The 17,064-nt window shown below is 33.8% G+C and overlaps 2 protein-coding genes across 3 annotated transcripts; one reads left to right on the forward strand and one right to left on the reverse strand.

The window, feature by feature from the left end:
* Positions 1–1,914: 1,914 nt before the first annotated feature.
* LOC126654603 (ABC transporter C family member 5) lies at positions 1,915–10,440 on the forward strand. 2 transcript variants are annotated; one of them, XM_050348516.2, is made up of 12 exons: positions 1,915–2,433; positions 2,582–4,825; positions 4,950–5,270; positions 5,354–5,440; positions 5,815–6,507; positions 6,660–6,824; positions 7,520–7,814; positions 7,991–8,205; positions 8,513–8,818; positions 9,225–9,288; positions 9,527–9,766; positions 9,874–10,440. In XM_050348516.2, the coding sequence occupies exons 2-12, from the start codon at positions 2,729–2,731 to the stop codon at positions 9,984–9,986; spliced, it is 4,596 nt and encodes a 1,531-aa protein (XP_050204473.1). In that variant the 5' UTR covers positions 1,915–2,433; positions 2,582–2,728; the 3' UTR covers positions 9,987–10,440. The 2 variants fall into 2 exon arrangements, with proteins under 2 accessions (XP_050204473.1, XP_050204474.1); XM_050348517.2 differs by having other exon boundaries at positions 1,915–2,419.
* Positions 10,441–12,007: 1,567 nt separating this feature from the next.
* On the reverse strand, positions 12,008–13,939 carry LOC126656549 (cytochrome P450 71D11-like). Its single transcript, XM_050351139.2, has 2 exons — positions 12,989–13,939; positions 12,008–12,886 (listed from the first exon to the last, which is right to left on the reverse strand). The coding sequence occupies exons 1-2, from the start codon at positions 13,880–13,882 to the stop codon at positions 12,248–12,250; spliced, it is 1,533 nt and encodes a 510-aa protein (XP_050207096.1). The 5' UTR covers positions 13,883–13,939; the 3' UTR covers positions 12,008–12,247.
* Between the last annotated feature and the right edge of the window lie 3,125 nt (positions 13,940–17,064).

Here is a 17,064-nt window from a genome sequence, read left to right on the forward strand (position 1 = left end):
CTCCTAGACAGAATTCAACACGATATAACTAACTTCACAATAGGGAATTCCAACTAGCCTAATCGTTAGCGTCGAAAATAAATTAAGGACGGCAGAAACAAAATAATAAATGACACCGAGAATTTTTAACGTGGTTCACCCAAAATGCTGGATTACGTCCACGGGACAAAGTCCGAATAATTCTTCCACTATTATCAAAATAGCAGGCATACAAAGAGAGTAATTTTACAGAGAGATCTCACCAAAATAATGACACTCAAGTGTTTCCCACACACCCGTAAACTCACTATTTTTATCTCTCAATTCTCTCACCCCTCACCCTTTAGAGAAAACGTTTCTCTAGCTCGCCTATTAGCTCGAAGCTAATACTCTCACTCACAAATGCTTGTGAATATTGGTGATATTGGTGTGTATTTAATCCCTTTCACCCCTTTCCTATTTATAGGAAAAAGTGGAGTAGCCTCCAAGCCAAATTTGGCTTGGAGGTTACTCCAAGTAAATTAATTTCTATTTTTTTTTTTTTTAACTTACTTGTGGGCCCACCATGTGGAGGGACCCACCCCAACAACATTATGGTTATGTAGATTATTTTATAGCAAATAAAGCTTCATATTATTTGCTATATGTTAATTTTATTTTGGATAAGTTCATTTTAACTATTTTATAGTTTTAGCTTGGTTGAATATATAGTTTGACTTCTAAATTTATACTATTTTATCCATCTAACTTCTAAACTTAATATTTTACTATGAAACCTCTGAATTTGTTAAATAATTTGATTTGACCTCTGAATTCGATAAATACGTAAACATTGAATCCCTCCGTACATAAAATCTTCTTGAATATTTCACATGTTAGGTGGGCTCGAAAAGGTTTAATGTTTATGTATTTACCAAGTTCAGGGGTCAAATCAGATTATTTAACAAAATTAAAAATTCAATAAATGAGATGTTAAGTTTATGGATTAGATGGATAAAAGGATACAAATTTAGGGATCAAACTATATATTGAGCCGTTTTAAATTTTGACATAAACAGTTTCGTAAATCTTTTTTATATTAGAAAGAACCTTGTGGAATAAACATTATCAAACAAAAATCTAATCATTAGCAAAGTAAATTTAAAATCTTAATTGACATAAACAAAATAAAATCTAATTACTCAACTAATAGTTAGTTCAAATTAATCTAAATATAAACAAAAGATAAAAATGTATAAATAGTCTACATTAATTTTAAAATAGATAGTACGATAATTTATTCATATATTTTATATTTTTATTTCTATTAAATTAACTTGAACTGAAATAAACTGAACTCAATTTTTTTTATTAATTAAGTTTGTTTTATTAAAAGATAATTTATTATAAAAGTTATATAATTTTTTTACTTGAAAAGCTACTCCACGTGACTTTTTATTATACAAAAAATTCAACATGATTAGGATTTAGGGGTGTAAACGAACCGAGCTGCTCATAAGAGCTCGGTTCGTTTTTATTCATATTCCGAACAAACCGAGTTCGAACTTAATTTTATATTCGTTAATTTAAACGAGCCGAACATGAACACCTCGCTTAAAGCTCGAACGAATATAAACCGAACTTAAACATCTTATTCGCTAAATGAACCGAACATGAACACTCAAAAACTCAACTCGGCTCGACTCATTTACACCCTTAAACATAACACTTTGTGTTTAAAGTTGAAACCAGATGATAATTACATATTTGAAAAACATGTATATTTATTTCTAAAAAAAAAAACATGTATATTTAGACTTAGGGTGGCTCCATAGTCTAAGAGTATTATACTACAATTATACTACTAATGGTAGTAGTATAATTTTTTGACCATAAACTTGAATTCTCCCAAGAAAACACATGCGAACAATTTCCCAAATAAAACCCTCTCTCCAAAACTAAACACATATCTATAAATTTCATCATTTTCCAATCACTCTCCTTTTGCTAAACAACTAAACCAACTACAAATCATAAGATTAAGAAAGATCATCACATTTTCTTATCACTTTAATTTTCAAAATTTAAACTTTTCATTCTCATTTCACCAAAATAAAAACACACATCCAACACGGCAACTGAATAATAATGCAACAAACAAACTAGCCCAACAAAGCCAAAAACTTTAATCAAAAATATTTATATTTTGCGTAAGAGAAGGAAGAGCAGAGATCTCTATCTCTTCCTCTTTTTTCTCAATTTCCTCACTTGGGTTCTCTCTACGTGAATTCAATTCAATTGGGTTGCTCTTATTTTTTCATTTGAGTACTAATTTATGACTCATTGCTGAACAACATTACCACTGGTTTATGAGGAACAAGAAAAATAGAAGCTTTTTTGGCAGTTTTTAAGGTAAAAAAAGTAGCTTTCAATCACAAGGCTGGCCTCGGCAGTCGATAAAGTACGATTTCCAAGGTTTGGTTTCAATCTTTTTGGTGTTTTCTCAAGTGGGCTGTTTTCAGATTTTGTAATTTTTGCTTTTTTTTTTATGTTTCTGTCACTTTTGTTTTTTTGCTTTTGGTACAAAATTTTCAATTTGTTTCTTTGTGCAATGTGTCTGCAGATTCTATCTCAATGAGCTAATTTACTACCCAGATGGTGAAATGCCCTGCTTTACACGATTCAATCCCTTAACTAGTCTTATTATAACATTAGCATCATCATCATCACCGACTCTCTCAATTCAATCATCAAGAACTGAACTTTTTCTATGATGGGTATCACCCTCTTGCTTAATAACAGTCTCATCACACTCTCAGTTTTGAAGGAAATTCGAGGTTTACCTGTGCTGGAACTAGCTTCAATTTGTATTAATTTGACGCTTTTCCTTGTTTTTCTCTTTATAATCTCTGCTAGGCAGATATTTGTTTGTGTTGGTAGAGTTAGGTTGCTGAAGGATGATAATTCAGTTGCTAATTCGAGTCCGATTCGACGGAGTAATGGTGAGGGGGATATTCCGGTAGTTATTACAGTGAGTACAGGGTTTAAGCTGGTGTTGGCTTGTTGTTTCTACGTTTTGTTTTTGCAGTTTTTAGTTTTGGGGTTTGATGGGATTGCTTTGATTAGAGATGCTGTTAAGGGGGAAGTTGTGGATTGGTCTATAATTTGTTTACCTGCTGCACAAGGCTTAGCTTGGTTTCTGCTGAGCTTTTCGGCTCTTCATTGTAAATTTAAAGCTTCTGAGAGGTTTCCTTTGTTGTTGAGGGTTTGGTGGGTTTTGTCGTTTTTGATTTGTTTGTGTACTTTGTATGGGGATGGCAAGAGTTTTCTGATTGAAGGTGTGAAGCATTTGAGTTCTCATGTTGTGGCGAATATTGCTGCAACTCCAGCTCTCGCTTTTCTATGTTTTGTTGCTATCGGAGGTGTAACTGGAATCGAGGTTTGTAGGGATTCTGATCTTCAAGAGCCATTACTTCTTGAAGAAGAGGTAGGGTGTCTTAAGATCACTCCTTATAATGATGCTGGTTTATTTAGCTTAGTCACACTTTCATGGTTAAATCCACTCCTTTCTATTGGTGCAAAGAGGCCGCTTGACCTCAAAGACATTCCTCTTCTTGCTCCAAAAGATCGAACTAAGACTAATTATAAGGTTTTGAATTCCAATTGGGAGAAGTTGAAGGCAGAAAGTACTTTGAAGCAGCCCTCTTTAGCATGGGCGATTCTCAAGTCTTTCGGGAAGGAAGCAGCTTGCAATGCCATATTTGCCTTGATAAATACTCTCGTCTCATATGTGGGTCCATATATGATTAGCTACTTTGTTGAATATTTAGGGGGGAAAGAGACTTTCCCTCATGAGGGATATATACTTGCAGGGATATTCTTCTCAGCAAAGCTCGTGGAGACCTTAACAACCAGGCAATGGTATCTAGGGGTTGATATCTTGGGTATGCATGTAAGGTCAGCTCTGACAGCAATGGTCTACCGAAAAGGACTTAGGCTCTCGAGCTTGGCCAAGCAAAGTCATACCAGCGGAGAAATTGTTAATTACATGGCAGTTGATGTTCAGAGAGTAGGGGATTACTCTTGGTATCTCCATGATATATGGATGCTTCCCTTGCAAATAATTCTTGCTCTTGCAATTTTGTATAAGAATGTCGGAATTGCTTCTGTTGCAACATTAATTGCCACTATTATCTCCATCATTGTGACTGTCCCCCTGGCTAAGGTGCAAGAAGAGTATCAAGACAAGTTGATGACTGCCAAGGATGATAGGATGCGAAAAACTTCCGAGTGCCTGAGGAACATGAGGATTCTGAAGTTGCAAGCTTGGGAGGACAGGTATCGACTGAAACTGGAGGAGATGCGTGGTGTGGAGTTCAGGTGGCTCCGGAAAGCACTCTACTCACAAGCTTTTATTACATTCATATTTTGGAGCTCTCCCATATTTGTTGCAGCTGTCACTTTTGGTACTTCTATTTTGTTGGGTGGCAAACTCACAGCAGGAAGTGTTCTTTCTGCTCTGGCCACTTTCAGAATCCTACAAGAACCACTCAGGAATTTTCCTGACTTGGTGTCAATGATGGCCCAGACAAAAGTTTCTCTTGATCGAATTTCTGGGTTCCTACAGGAGGAAGACTTGCGGGAAGATGCAACCATTGCACTGCCACGGGGCATGTCAAACCTGGCCATTGAAATTAAAGATGGTGAGTTTTGCTGGGACCCTTCTTCTTCTTCAATGTCCACTTTATCAGGCATTCAAATGAAGGTACAGAGAGGGATGCGTGTAGCTGTTTGTGGCATGGTCGGCTCTGGTAAATCAAGCTTTCTCTCATGCATCCTAGGGGAGGTTCCCAAAATATCTGGTGAAGTATGTTACTGTATACAGTTTTTGTTTATTATGAAAAATCAATGTGTTTTCTGTGACTTAAATTCAGTTTTTCTCTTAATTTGAGAATTGAAATTCCTAATCATTTTCTCTCTCGTATTTTTAGGTGAGAATTTGTGGCACTGCTGCATATGTATCCCAGTCTGCATGGATACAGTCAGGAAATATTGAAGAAAATATTCTTTTTGGTAGTCCAATGGATAAACCAAAGTACAAGAATGTTATCCATGCTTGTTCACTGAAAAAGGATTTGGAACTTTTCTCACATGGCGATCAAACCATAATTGGCGATAGAGGTATAAATTTGAGTGGTGGCCAGAAGCAACGGGTACAGCTTGCAAGGGCACTGTATCAAGATGCAGACATCTATTTGCTTGATGATCCCTTCAGTGCTGTTGATGCACACACTGGTTCCGAGTTGTTTAAGGTTAGATTTTTTCAGTATATTACCGATTTTGCTCTCTAGGATTAATGTAATTTTGCTGAACAAAATATAATGTCAAACTGTAGGAGTACATAATGACGGCGCTAGCAAACAAGACTGTAGTTTTTGTGACCCATCAAGTTGAATTCTTGCCAGCTGCTGATTTAATACTGGTAAGGAATTACATCACCACTAATATACATCTTGTGCAATGATAGGACTACCTTGTTGTTCTATGTCTTGCATCTGAATGAGGAGGCTTCTCTTATGCTTCATTGTTGCGTACTATAGTCGTCAACTTCTGATATTTTACGCATTTATTTTTTGCAGTTTCATATAGGTATTGTTTTCATTATTCATTGCCATATGCTTTTATATTTTAAATTTTTCCCCTCTATATGTTTTTTCTGCTGATGTTCAACTTAGATCCATTATCTTTTGTTATATGTATATTTTTCCGTGAAGTCAAAATGTGAATGTTGATGGATGGATTAATCGTGGGTCAACTCTCTCAGTTTCAGAAGAATTTACCAAATCTTTTCTGCAGGTTTTGAAGGAAGGGCGCATCATACAGGCAGGGAAATATGATGATCTTTTACAAGCAGGAACTGATTTCAAAACTTTAGTCTCAGCTCACCATGAAGCAATTGAAGCTATGGATATCCCAAACCACTCTTCAGAGGATTCAGATGAAAGCACTTTGGATAACACTGTCATGTTTATTAAAAAAATTGATTCAACTGGAAGTAATGTTGACAGTTTAGCTAGGGAAGTGCAAGAGAGTGCATCGTCATCAGATCAGAAAGCTGTTAAAGAGAAAAAGAAAGCAAAACGCTCAAGGAAAAAGCAGCTTGTTCAGGAAGAGGAAAGAGTGAGAGGAAGAGTAAGCATGAAAGTTTACTTGTCATATATGGCCGCAGCATATAAAGGCTTATTGATTCCTCTTATAGTCCTTGCTCAAGCATTGTTTCAGTTTCTTCAAATAGCTAGTAATTGGTGGATGGCTTGGGCAAATCCCCAAACCGAAGGAGGTCAACCTAGGGTAAATGCTATGGTCCTTCTTGGTGTTTATATGGCCCTTGCCTTTGGAAGCTCTTGGTTTATATTTGTGAGGGCAGTTCTGGTTGCTACGTTCGGCCTGGCAGCTACACAGAAATTATTTTTGAAGATGCTTAGAAGTGTTTTCCGAGCACCAATGTCTTTCTTTGATTCTACTCCAGCTGGCCGCATCTTGAATCGTGTAAGTTTATCAGCTTTTGCAGGAAATATATATCATCTGTATTTCTGTATATTATATGCAAGTCTGAGTCTCTGATTATTTTCATCTTCTGTTCCCCTTCTCACTCTTCCTTGTTTTTAAGTATTGTTAATTATTTAAGTATGACCTTACAGGTGTCCATCGATCAAAGTGTAGTGGATCTTGATATTCCTTTTAGGCTTGGTGGGTTTTCTTCAACAACAATACAGCTTATCGGAATTGTTGGTGTGATGTCTAAAGTTACCTGGCAAGTTTTGCTTCTTGTTGTTCCTATGGCTGTTGCTTGCTTGTGGATGCAGGTGATTAGTTAAAATTTTCATGAAAAATATTTCACTCGTTTGGTTTATAGAAAATTATGAGAATGAGAAAATCTATTATATAAGTTGCTTCTGGTCATTACTATACTTGGCCACGGATACGACCATTGTGATTGATTGTGAATGTGTCACTGTTTTAGATTCAGGTGGCCATATTTGAGTTTGCCTTTCTTATTTTAGTTTACCTTTCTTTTGAGCTGTAATATTAGACGAGCCTTTCCATGTGAAACCATGAAGTGGGTTTGAAAATTTGTTACTTCTCTACTTTCACTCCTTTGGTTTTATAATGACTTTTGACATCATTTGCTTCTAAATCTAAGGTTTTTCAACTTACTCGTTATCCGTGTAGGTGACATATCTTATATTTGTTATTTAAATTATACATCCTGAAGCCACTTTATGTCTTGATCATGGTACAAATTGTATTGATGTGTATTGTTATTTAAAATGAAAACCCTTGGAATGCACGTTTCCCCTTACTTGAAACCACATTATCTATGTTCATTTAGCTTGAACTGTTTCAGCCATATGTTGCAGTCTCTATTTCCACTTGGTTGTCAGAGACGAGTTCTAAACTAATTAACGTTTCTGATGTCCAGCTTGATTTGAGAACTGAAATCTGTTCGGCTTAAGTGGTGTATATTAGATGTCTACTGACTAATTATATCCGATTGCAGAAATACTACATGGCATCTTCAAGGGAACTTGTCCGCATTGTTAGTATCCAGAAATCTCCGATCATCCATCTATTTGGTGAGTCAATTGCTGGAGCTGCTACAATAAGAGGCTTTGGGCAAGAAAAACGGTTCATGAAGAGAAATCTATATCTTCTTGACTGCTTTGCTCGTCCATTCTTTTGTAGTCTTGCTGCTATTGAATGGCTATGCCTACGCATGGAATTACTTTCAACCTTTGTCTTCGCTTTCTGCATGATTTTACTTGTTAGCTTCCCCCATGGAAGTATTGATCCAAGTAAGTGTGTTATTTATGCAGTACATGATGTCTTTATATTTATGCATTATTTGAATTAATATTTGGGACAAGGCCTAGCTTATGGTGAACATTGATTAGACTAAAATACAAGACAATGACTAATGAATTTTTTGTATGTTTTCACTGTGCTAATTGTCTTTGTTTGGTCTTTACAGGCATGGCAGGCCTTGCTGTAACATATGGCCTAAACTTAAATGCACGGCTATCGCGTTGGATTCTTAGCTTTTGCAAACTCGAAAATAAGATTATTTCCATAGAAAGGATATATCAATACAGCCAAATTACTAGTGAAGCTCCATCAATTATTGAGGATTTCCGTCCTCCATCGTCATGGCCAGAGAATGGGACAATTGATCTGATTGATTTAAAGGTATTAAAATCAGCTTTATTTTTCCGTGTGTGTGCACTTGCATCCATCCTGCCTCCAGCATGTCTATTTCGTTTAAATTATTTCCGTAGAAATGCTTTTTACAAAATGTGGTACTGTATTCTTAGGGCTGTTTAATTTAGGTTAAATCTAGGCAATGCACGAGTCTAATGCCAGTATGTTTGGCTACCTGGCTCTGAAATTGACAAAATTTGCAGCCCCATCCACTTTGATCTCCATATGAAAATCAACCTTGGTCATAGGAATTTTGTGTGGAATTTCTGACTTTTTTAATTTTCCTCCCTTCAAGGTTCGTTATGCTGAGAATCTTCCTATGGTGCTTCACGGGATATCATGCCACTTTCCTGGTGGAAATAAAATTGGAATAGTTGGGCGAACTGGAAGCGGTAAATCTACATTGATCCAAGCACTATTTCGTTTGATTGAACCTTCTGAAGGTAGAATTATAATAGACAACATCGACATTTCTACAATTGGCCTCCATGATCTTCGTAGCCGTCTAGGTATTATACCCCAGGATCCTACCTTATTTGAAGGAACAATTAGGGGCAATCTTGATCCCCTTGAAGAGCATTCAGATCTGGAAATTTGGCAGGTTTTGCTTAATATTCTCTTTTTTTATATATACATGTTCTTACTTACTAGTTTGCTTAGATTTTGAAACTTGAAGAATCAAATGAGTTAATTTTAGTCGATGCTCTGGAAAAATGTTAATCAGAACACGTATTTAAAATAATTTGATGGATCTCTTAAATGTTCAGCCTTTTTTAGCTAAGTCTTTACTGGATGTTAGAATTGGATTATGACAATCTAACAATCGAGATACAAAAAAAAATCTCTTTATATTTCAATTCCATATCCATTTTGATAACCATTTCCTAAAATAGATGTTCAAATGATTTCAAGAGTAAGCACTTAATTTTCCACAGCCTACACAGTCAGTTTCTTACTCTGTTGGATCTTAATTGATCATGTTCTAAAGATTCAGCTCTTTGTTACAGGCCCTGGATAAGTGTCAGCTTGGAGAGACAGTGCGTCAAAAAGAGCTAAAACTTGATTCACCAGGTTTGTAATTAGCAGATTGATGATTTGGTTTGAAATTATAAGAAAAAACTGGTTTTGGAAGTAAAAAAATAATTCTATTCATTTTTGAGACAAACCGAATCCAAAAACCAAGTTAACCGACTCGTTTGGTTTGAAAATTTGAAAATTCTTATAAAATCAATTCAGTTTTGAAAAATTCAGTTTGGTTTGAATTGGTGTTTTATGACATTAATTTTTGCATTGGAATGGATAATTACAGTGCTAGAAAATGGAGACAATTGGAGTGTTGGGCAAAGGCAACTTGTTTCCCTGGGCCGTGCTTTGCTGAAGCAGGCAAGAATTCTGGTACTTGATGAAGCAACAGCATCAGTTGATACAGCTACAGACAATCTTATTCAGAAGATCATTCGGACAGAGTTTAATAACTGCACCGTGTGCACAATAGCACATCGTATTCCAACTGTCATAGACAGTGATCTCGTTTTGGTACTAAGCGATGGTGCGTACCATTCACATAGATTTCCATTTTACGGTTTGAAATTCAGTTGTGGCACCATTCATTTCCGTAGTTGTAATGAGACTATTTTCTTTGATATGTTTTTGCAGGTCGAGTTGCAGAGTGTGATACTCCATTGCGATTGTTAGAGGACAAATCATCCATGTTTCTTAAGCTGGTAACCGAGTACTCGTCAAGGTCAAGCGGCATACCAGACATCTGAAATGGCCGGCATGCCCAATATTGTTCCGAGTCAGATGCAGCAAGAGCAGACTGGCAGCCACAAATGAAGCGAAACGGCTGATGCTGCTCTGTGTACTTCTGCAGCTGCTACATTCGGCAAGCAGAAAGAGAAATGGGAAGCCGACAATCATCGGCAAAGATCCCGATAGGTGAAAGTATAACATCATCTAAAGCACAGATGGAGAAATGATGAGTCATAGTTGGTAATGGTAAGATGAAAAGAATAAGTTGGGTGGTAAATAATTGCAGGGAAATGGGTTAATTATGTGCAATAAATTAGATTTTAGATTTAAAGCAGGCCTTTTTGTATTTCCCTTAAAGGCTTAGGAATTATGTAGAAGACAATACCAATTCCACTTGTTCTAGTGCCCTAATTTTAGTTTTAGATTATAACATTTTTGGATGCAACAAATTTTGCCCTATGTTTCTCTCCATTTCCATTTTCCCAACTTGGTACTTTCTTCTTCTTATTGTTCCTTCTTTCTAGCTAAGGTGTTGAATTGTCTGGGGGGTGTATGCATTTGGCTCGAACTAAATCAAATCCAAATGAATTTTTTTTTTTTTAGCATTGAACAATGTTTGGTTTATAAAATAGGTGCGGAATGAAATAATTATTCCGTATAGAATGATTATTTTTTGTTTTGGAATAGTTATGCTATGGAATAGTTATTCCATAATTTTGTAAAATAAATACTCTTCAAAAAGTAAAAAATAGCTATTCTATTTTTTATGGAATAATTATTTCTATTATTCCATTTTATGAACCAAACATGGTCTTAATGGAATTGAATTTATGAGAATGTAAAGTGTCTAACTAAATTTAATTTTTTTTGTCAGAGATAACAATATATAAACAAGGCTTAATTACTTAAAAAACCTCCACCTTGTAATATTTTTTCGTTTATACCATGACCTAGGAAAAAGTTCATTTGTACCCTTTTTTTAATTTTTTGTTTTCAACTCTACCCTAAAGCACTAAGTTGAACTTTTTTTATCTAGAAAAAGCTTAAAATAATCCTTCATTTTTTAACTTATTTGTATTTTTTCAAATAGAAAAAAGATGATATAACCCTTTTATTTAATTATTTTTAATATTTTCATCCTATAATTAATTAAATTGTCAAAAAATAAAGTTTTGGGGTACAATTGAAAACGAAAAATCAAAAAAAGGGTACAAATGAACTTTTTCCTAGGTCAGGGTATAAACGAAAAATTATTTCAAGGTGGGTTTTTTTTTAAGTAATTAGGCCTATAAACAATAGGAAATTATGACAATTTCTTGAAGATAATGAGTGATTTTTAAACAAAATAATTTTATGTTGACTTAACAACCATAATATGAACCATCTAAATATACATTTTGTTTGACAAATAAAAACACAATGTGAACTATTTAATTGAATTATCGGGTTTGGCTATTCTTTTTTTGGTTTATATTAGTGATTAAACTTTTTTTTGAGTTTAAAATGGAACCGAACTTAAAAATTGATTTATCAATATGTTATCAATTTGAGTTGAATTAAATTTTTGATTAAATTTTCTATATTCTTTCCTTTGATAATTGAAAAGGGAGAGCGCTTGTGAGAGTATATGAGTCCACAACCATAATGAACGGAAATGATAACAAGATTGTCTATCCTAATTAGTTTTCTATTTTTGCATTAATTAATGATGAGTTTAGTTGAAAGATGAGGGGAAATTATTATATAGAATTAGTCTATCACGTCATCCATAAACTGAGCATATTATAACACGTCATCAAAATGATGGATTATTGTGTTATTTTTTTCACACTTTTAATAATTTTTCAAATGATTGTTTATCCTATGCAACCGTTACGCCACATCATTTTTTATATCAAGCCAATGAACATTTACGATAGGAAATTTTTTAATCATTTTTTTTTATTATTTAATTTTTCACATGACTAACGCGCAATTGGTTTGTTACACGAATGAGATGGTGCAAAGGTTGCGTATAATAATCCCTCTCAAAGAAGAGGGTCATCTATTATTAAAAGAATAGATTAATTGGAACTAAGTTGGAATGCAGACAACGAAGATGGACCCAAAGACAAATGGGAACCAGAAAAGTAGGTAGCCATATATAGGCAAATTTTGGCAAAAACAAATAATAGACAAATGAAACTCTCATGCATGACAGTTTACATATTGCACATAAGTTCATCACTTATGAAATAGCCGGAGTTATTAATAATGGCATGTTCTGGCTTATATCAAACTAGTTTGGACTCCCATGATCAGAAGGAAGCTGACGGTATGGGATCGGAATTAGGTATAAATCGTTCTTTCGTCTAGTTACTGTGCCGAAGTCTTCGGCCATGTCTAGATCTTCTTTCGTCTTACTATCGGGGAGTTCCCAGTCAAATTGGTACAGTAAGTGTGCTAGTGCAAGTTCCACATTCGCCATGCCAAATAAAGAACCCGGACATATCCTCCTCCCGGAACCAAATGGCAAAAACTCGAAATTGCCTCCCTTGTAGTCGATTGGATTGTCGATAAATCTCTCTGGAATAAACTTTTCAGGTTCAAACCAGTAATTAGGATCGCTTCCAAGCGCAAATGCGTTCACAATAACTCTAGTCTTGGCTGGAATATCGTATCCGTTGAGTTGGCACTGCTTGCGAGCTTCTCTAAGAACTAGGAATGGTGCGGGAGGGTGTAATCTTAATGTTTCTTTGATAAGTAATTTCAAATACTTTAGTTCTTCATTAATTGTCTCATCACCACTTGTTTTCCTGTCAAAGATTTGCCTAACCTCTGCTTGTGCTTTGCGCATCGCTTTCGGATTTTTCATTAATTCTGACATGGCCCATTCCGTAAGCGCAGCCGATGTATCAGTCCCTCCGACGAAAATGTCCTGCATGAACATGACTACTAAACTTAGACCACATAAAGAAAATATGCTTGAAATTTAAATTTATGAAAGATAAATCAATAAATAAACAGTCGTAGTACTAACCAGTATAACCGCTTTGATACTGTCGGTTGTTAAAGGAAATTCAAGGTTCCCTTGCTCTTGAAGTTTCAAGAAAACATGGACTATGTCTTCATCCTCTATGCTAATGTTCGATTCGTCTCTGGAGATTCTGTGTCCGTCGATTATCTTCTCAAGCACGAAATCAACTCGTTTGTGCAGTTTCTTAAGCCTGTACCGAACTCCGGTAATTGTAGAGAGTAATTTTATAGAGGGGAACAAGTCGGCAAGACCAAAGCCTGCCATTATATCTAAAATTTCCTTAGTTATTTGTATGAATTCTTCTTGGTATAGCAGACATTTGCTGCCAAAGGCAGCTCTTGCAGTGATAGTACTCGGTAATGAACGTACCATTTTGCTGAGGTTGATCGGAGACCTTGCGCTACAAGAAATCGATTTGATGAGATTTGCAACCTCTTCTTCCCTAATTGGCCGGAACAATTCGACTCGTTTCGAGTTAAAGAGCTCTAACATACAGATTTTACGCAGTTGCTTCCAGTAGTCACCACAGGGAGCAAAAATAATATCTGCCGCCTTATAAAACATGATATCTGCAACCATGAGTGTGGGCCTATAAGCAAAAATGGCATCATGTGTTTGTAGCACTTGTTTCGCAGTTTCCGGCGAAGAAACTATGACCGTCGGAACTTCCCCGATTTTTAACTGCATGACGGGTCCATATTTCTTTGCTAAATCTCTAAGTTTGTGATGGGGAAGAGCACCGTTTAACTGGGGTAAGTTTCCGATGATCGGAAACTTCGGCGGTCCCGGAGGAAGGTTCAGAAGTTTCCCATTGCTACTGGTTTTGAACATCTTCCATACTGCCCATAAAATTAAGAGAAACAGGAAGAAGAAAATTAAGAGGAGTTTTGAATTCATAAAGTTTGAGAATTGTTTGGTTTTGATAACCTGAAAGGCAAAAGAAGTGTTTCTTTAATGAGCTACAAACATTTGTTTAAATATAAAATGATTCTTCGTTGCTTACTCTTATATATTATTATTGGTAAAGTAACAAACTATTGGAGTAAAATAACCTCCATCTCAGGGAATTACACTAATGGAGTCGTGACATCTCAGTACCGTGTATAAATTTGAGAAAAAGTGATAGTTCGTGTATGAAAATGAGAAAATTTAAACTGCGTGATTAAAATGAGAAAACATGTAAAGTTGGTGAATTTTTATGACATTTACCCTTATTGAAATTAAAACATTGTCAATGTATTCATATATATACATTTTTTAAATAAGTAAAGATCTCATAATTATTTTAGAGATAGCAGTGAATTTTATAACTTATCTTTAAATATTATAATTTATAGGCTTAATTTCTTAAAAAAACCCCACCTTGCATTTTTTTTTCGTTTATACCCTGACCTTGTAAAAACACCATTTGTACCCAATTTTGAGTTTTTATGTTTCATCTCTACCCAAAAGCATTAAATTGTACTCTTTTCATTTGAAAAAAAGTTTAAAACAATCCTTCATTTTTAACTTATATACGAATTAGATATTAATGTTATTAATAGTACAAAAATACCATCTTTTTCAAAAAATTAAAAATAATAATAATTTTTTTTAGTTTTTTTAAAAAATATTTCGATTTTTTTTTAATTTTTTCAACTTTTTTAAAAATATTTCCGACAAAAAAAATTAAAAACAATAATAATTTTTTTTAGTTTTTTTTAAAAAATATTTCGATTTTTTTTTAATTTTTTCAACTTTTTTAAAAATATTTCCGACAAAAAAAATTAAAATTAAAAATAATAATAATTTTTTTTAATTTTTTATTATTTTATCAAATTAAAAAAATTAATTAATTATTTGGATGTATTTGATTATTTTTTAAGTTTAAGGATTTATTTGTATATTTTAAAATAGAAAAAAGTATGTTTTAAACTCTTTTTCAAATGAAAAAAGTACAATTTAATGCTTTTGGGTAGAGATGAAACATAAAAACCCAAAATTGGGTACAAATGGTGTTTTTACAAGGTCAGGGTATAAACGAAGAAAAGGTGCAAGGTGGGGTTTTTTTAAGGAATTAAGCCTAATTTATATTAAGACAAAATATATATTTTGATAGATTAAATGGTAGTAGAATATAATAAAGGAACAAGTGAGTGTTGTCCCGGATGGCAACACTACACTTTGCATCTTCAGAGGGCGTGGGTTCAACCCACCCCTCTGCCAGCCAGTGGGCTGAAAATGAATTTCTAAAAATACTAACATCTAACAGCTAACTTAGTGTAATTCTATCTTTGGTAAAATAAATAATAATAATAATAAAGGAGTGCATTAATTGACCACTAAAATTTTAAATCCATGATTTTAAAAAGTGTATTTTAGCTAATAAAATAAGAATTGATGGATTCAGTCTTCTTGACGGTTTAACTTGCAAAATAGTGTAGATAAAATCAGACGATGGTTGTCTGATTAACTATCTGATGCTTAAGTCTCTAATGAATTTAAGGGGGTATTATTTATGAATTGTATTTGTGTGTTTAGACATATGTCAATCTCTTTATATAGCAGTAACGAGTGAATACTTTATAGAGTCTAAATAAAAAAGGAATTCCTATTTACCATATGAATCCAAATAGGAAAGAAATTCATATTTGGCATGTGAGTCTATCTAGGAATGAGTTTCTCAAATGAGATTATACTTCTCAAATAGTAATGTGTTTCCCTATTCTTTTAGGAAATCTGGATCTTCTAAAATCTTCCTTTATTATCTGCATTGACTTATATTCAAATTTCTAGATCTTTGGATATCCATATTAAGGGATTCGGTCATTTATTTATGAAAATTATTGCACGCAATCGTTGTGCCATGTCATTCGTGCAACAAACCAATGGTGCGTTAACTATGTGAAAAAATTAATAATAAACAAATTAAGTAATAATTAAAAGATTTTCTATGCAAATGCTCATTGACTTGTTGTAAATATGATATGACACAACCGATGCATGAGTTTAACACTCTTTGTTTATTGAGGTAAATCTGTATGGATTCTTTTTGAACTTAGTTGTCTTTGATTTATCATTCATCGAAGATTCGTGAGGTCCGTCTCGGTGGGCAAACTCCACAGAACTCAGTTCATAATATTTCGGTTTTTATTATAAATTATTTTTATATGCTAGATATTCTTTTTTAAATATCCAATATAAAATAAAAATTGATTAAATAATATTAAAAAAAATTGCTATTTACAAAGAAAGAATATGGTAATATTAAATAGTAAAATATTAAATTATATCATTATTTATAAATAAATTTTTTAAAATATATTAAACATTATTTAATTAATAAAAAAATAAGGGCTGACCATTAAACAATTGGTGCATATCAGCCGGTCAATGGTATTGAGCACTACCCATTTCTTTCCAATGGAAGTGTGACTTATTAGACACATCCATAATTCCATTGTTGATGTTCTTACTAAGTTATTTTTTTTAAAGATAGAATTAATTTTGGAAGATATGAATACAAGTAATGATAATCATATCACAAAGAACATAATATAATTTTTTAAATTTGAACTACCAAACACTAAATCATCATTCAAGATAAGTAAAAATTATATCGAAAAGGAGAAAAATCTAGACATGGATCTCTTATTTTAACACAACGAATATCTATACTTCCGTTAAGTGGGGTACTTGGATAATTCTTTATCCGATTTGACAAACAATCCGCTTTATCCGATGATTGCTGAATAGTTTTCATTTTCCATCTCATCCAAAACCCTTTTCGCTCTGCTTAGTCCTACCCTCCGCTCTTCATCTTCAAAAAAAAATCTAAAAAAATAAATTTATAAACCTCTCCATTCTTAGATCTATAAGAACATGGATCTAAAACTCAAACAGACGCTAACAATTTTTCAATGATCTAAAACATTCAAAGAGGTACGAATAGGCCTTACAAATTTATTCAAGCAAGAGAAATAGATTTACAAATAATAGTATTATGGGCGAGAGCAATGATTTTTTGGTTAATTGGAAAATCATCTTCTCCCACCCCTCAAGAAGATAAAGAATTTTTATTTATTTTTAGAGAAAAGGGA

Source organism: Mercurialis annua, linkage group LG7, assembly GCF_937616625.2.
Source record: "Mercurialis annua linkage group LG7, ddMerAnnu1.2, whole genome shotgun sequence".
Classification (NCBI taxonomy): domain Eukaryota; kingdom Viridiplantae; phylum Streptophyta; class Magnoliopsida; order Malpighiales; family Euphorbiaceae; genus Mercurialis; species Mercurialis annua.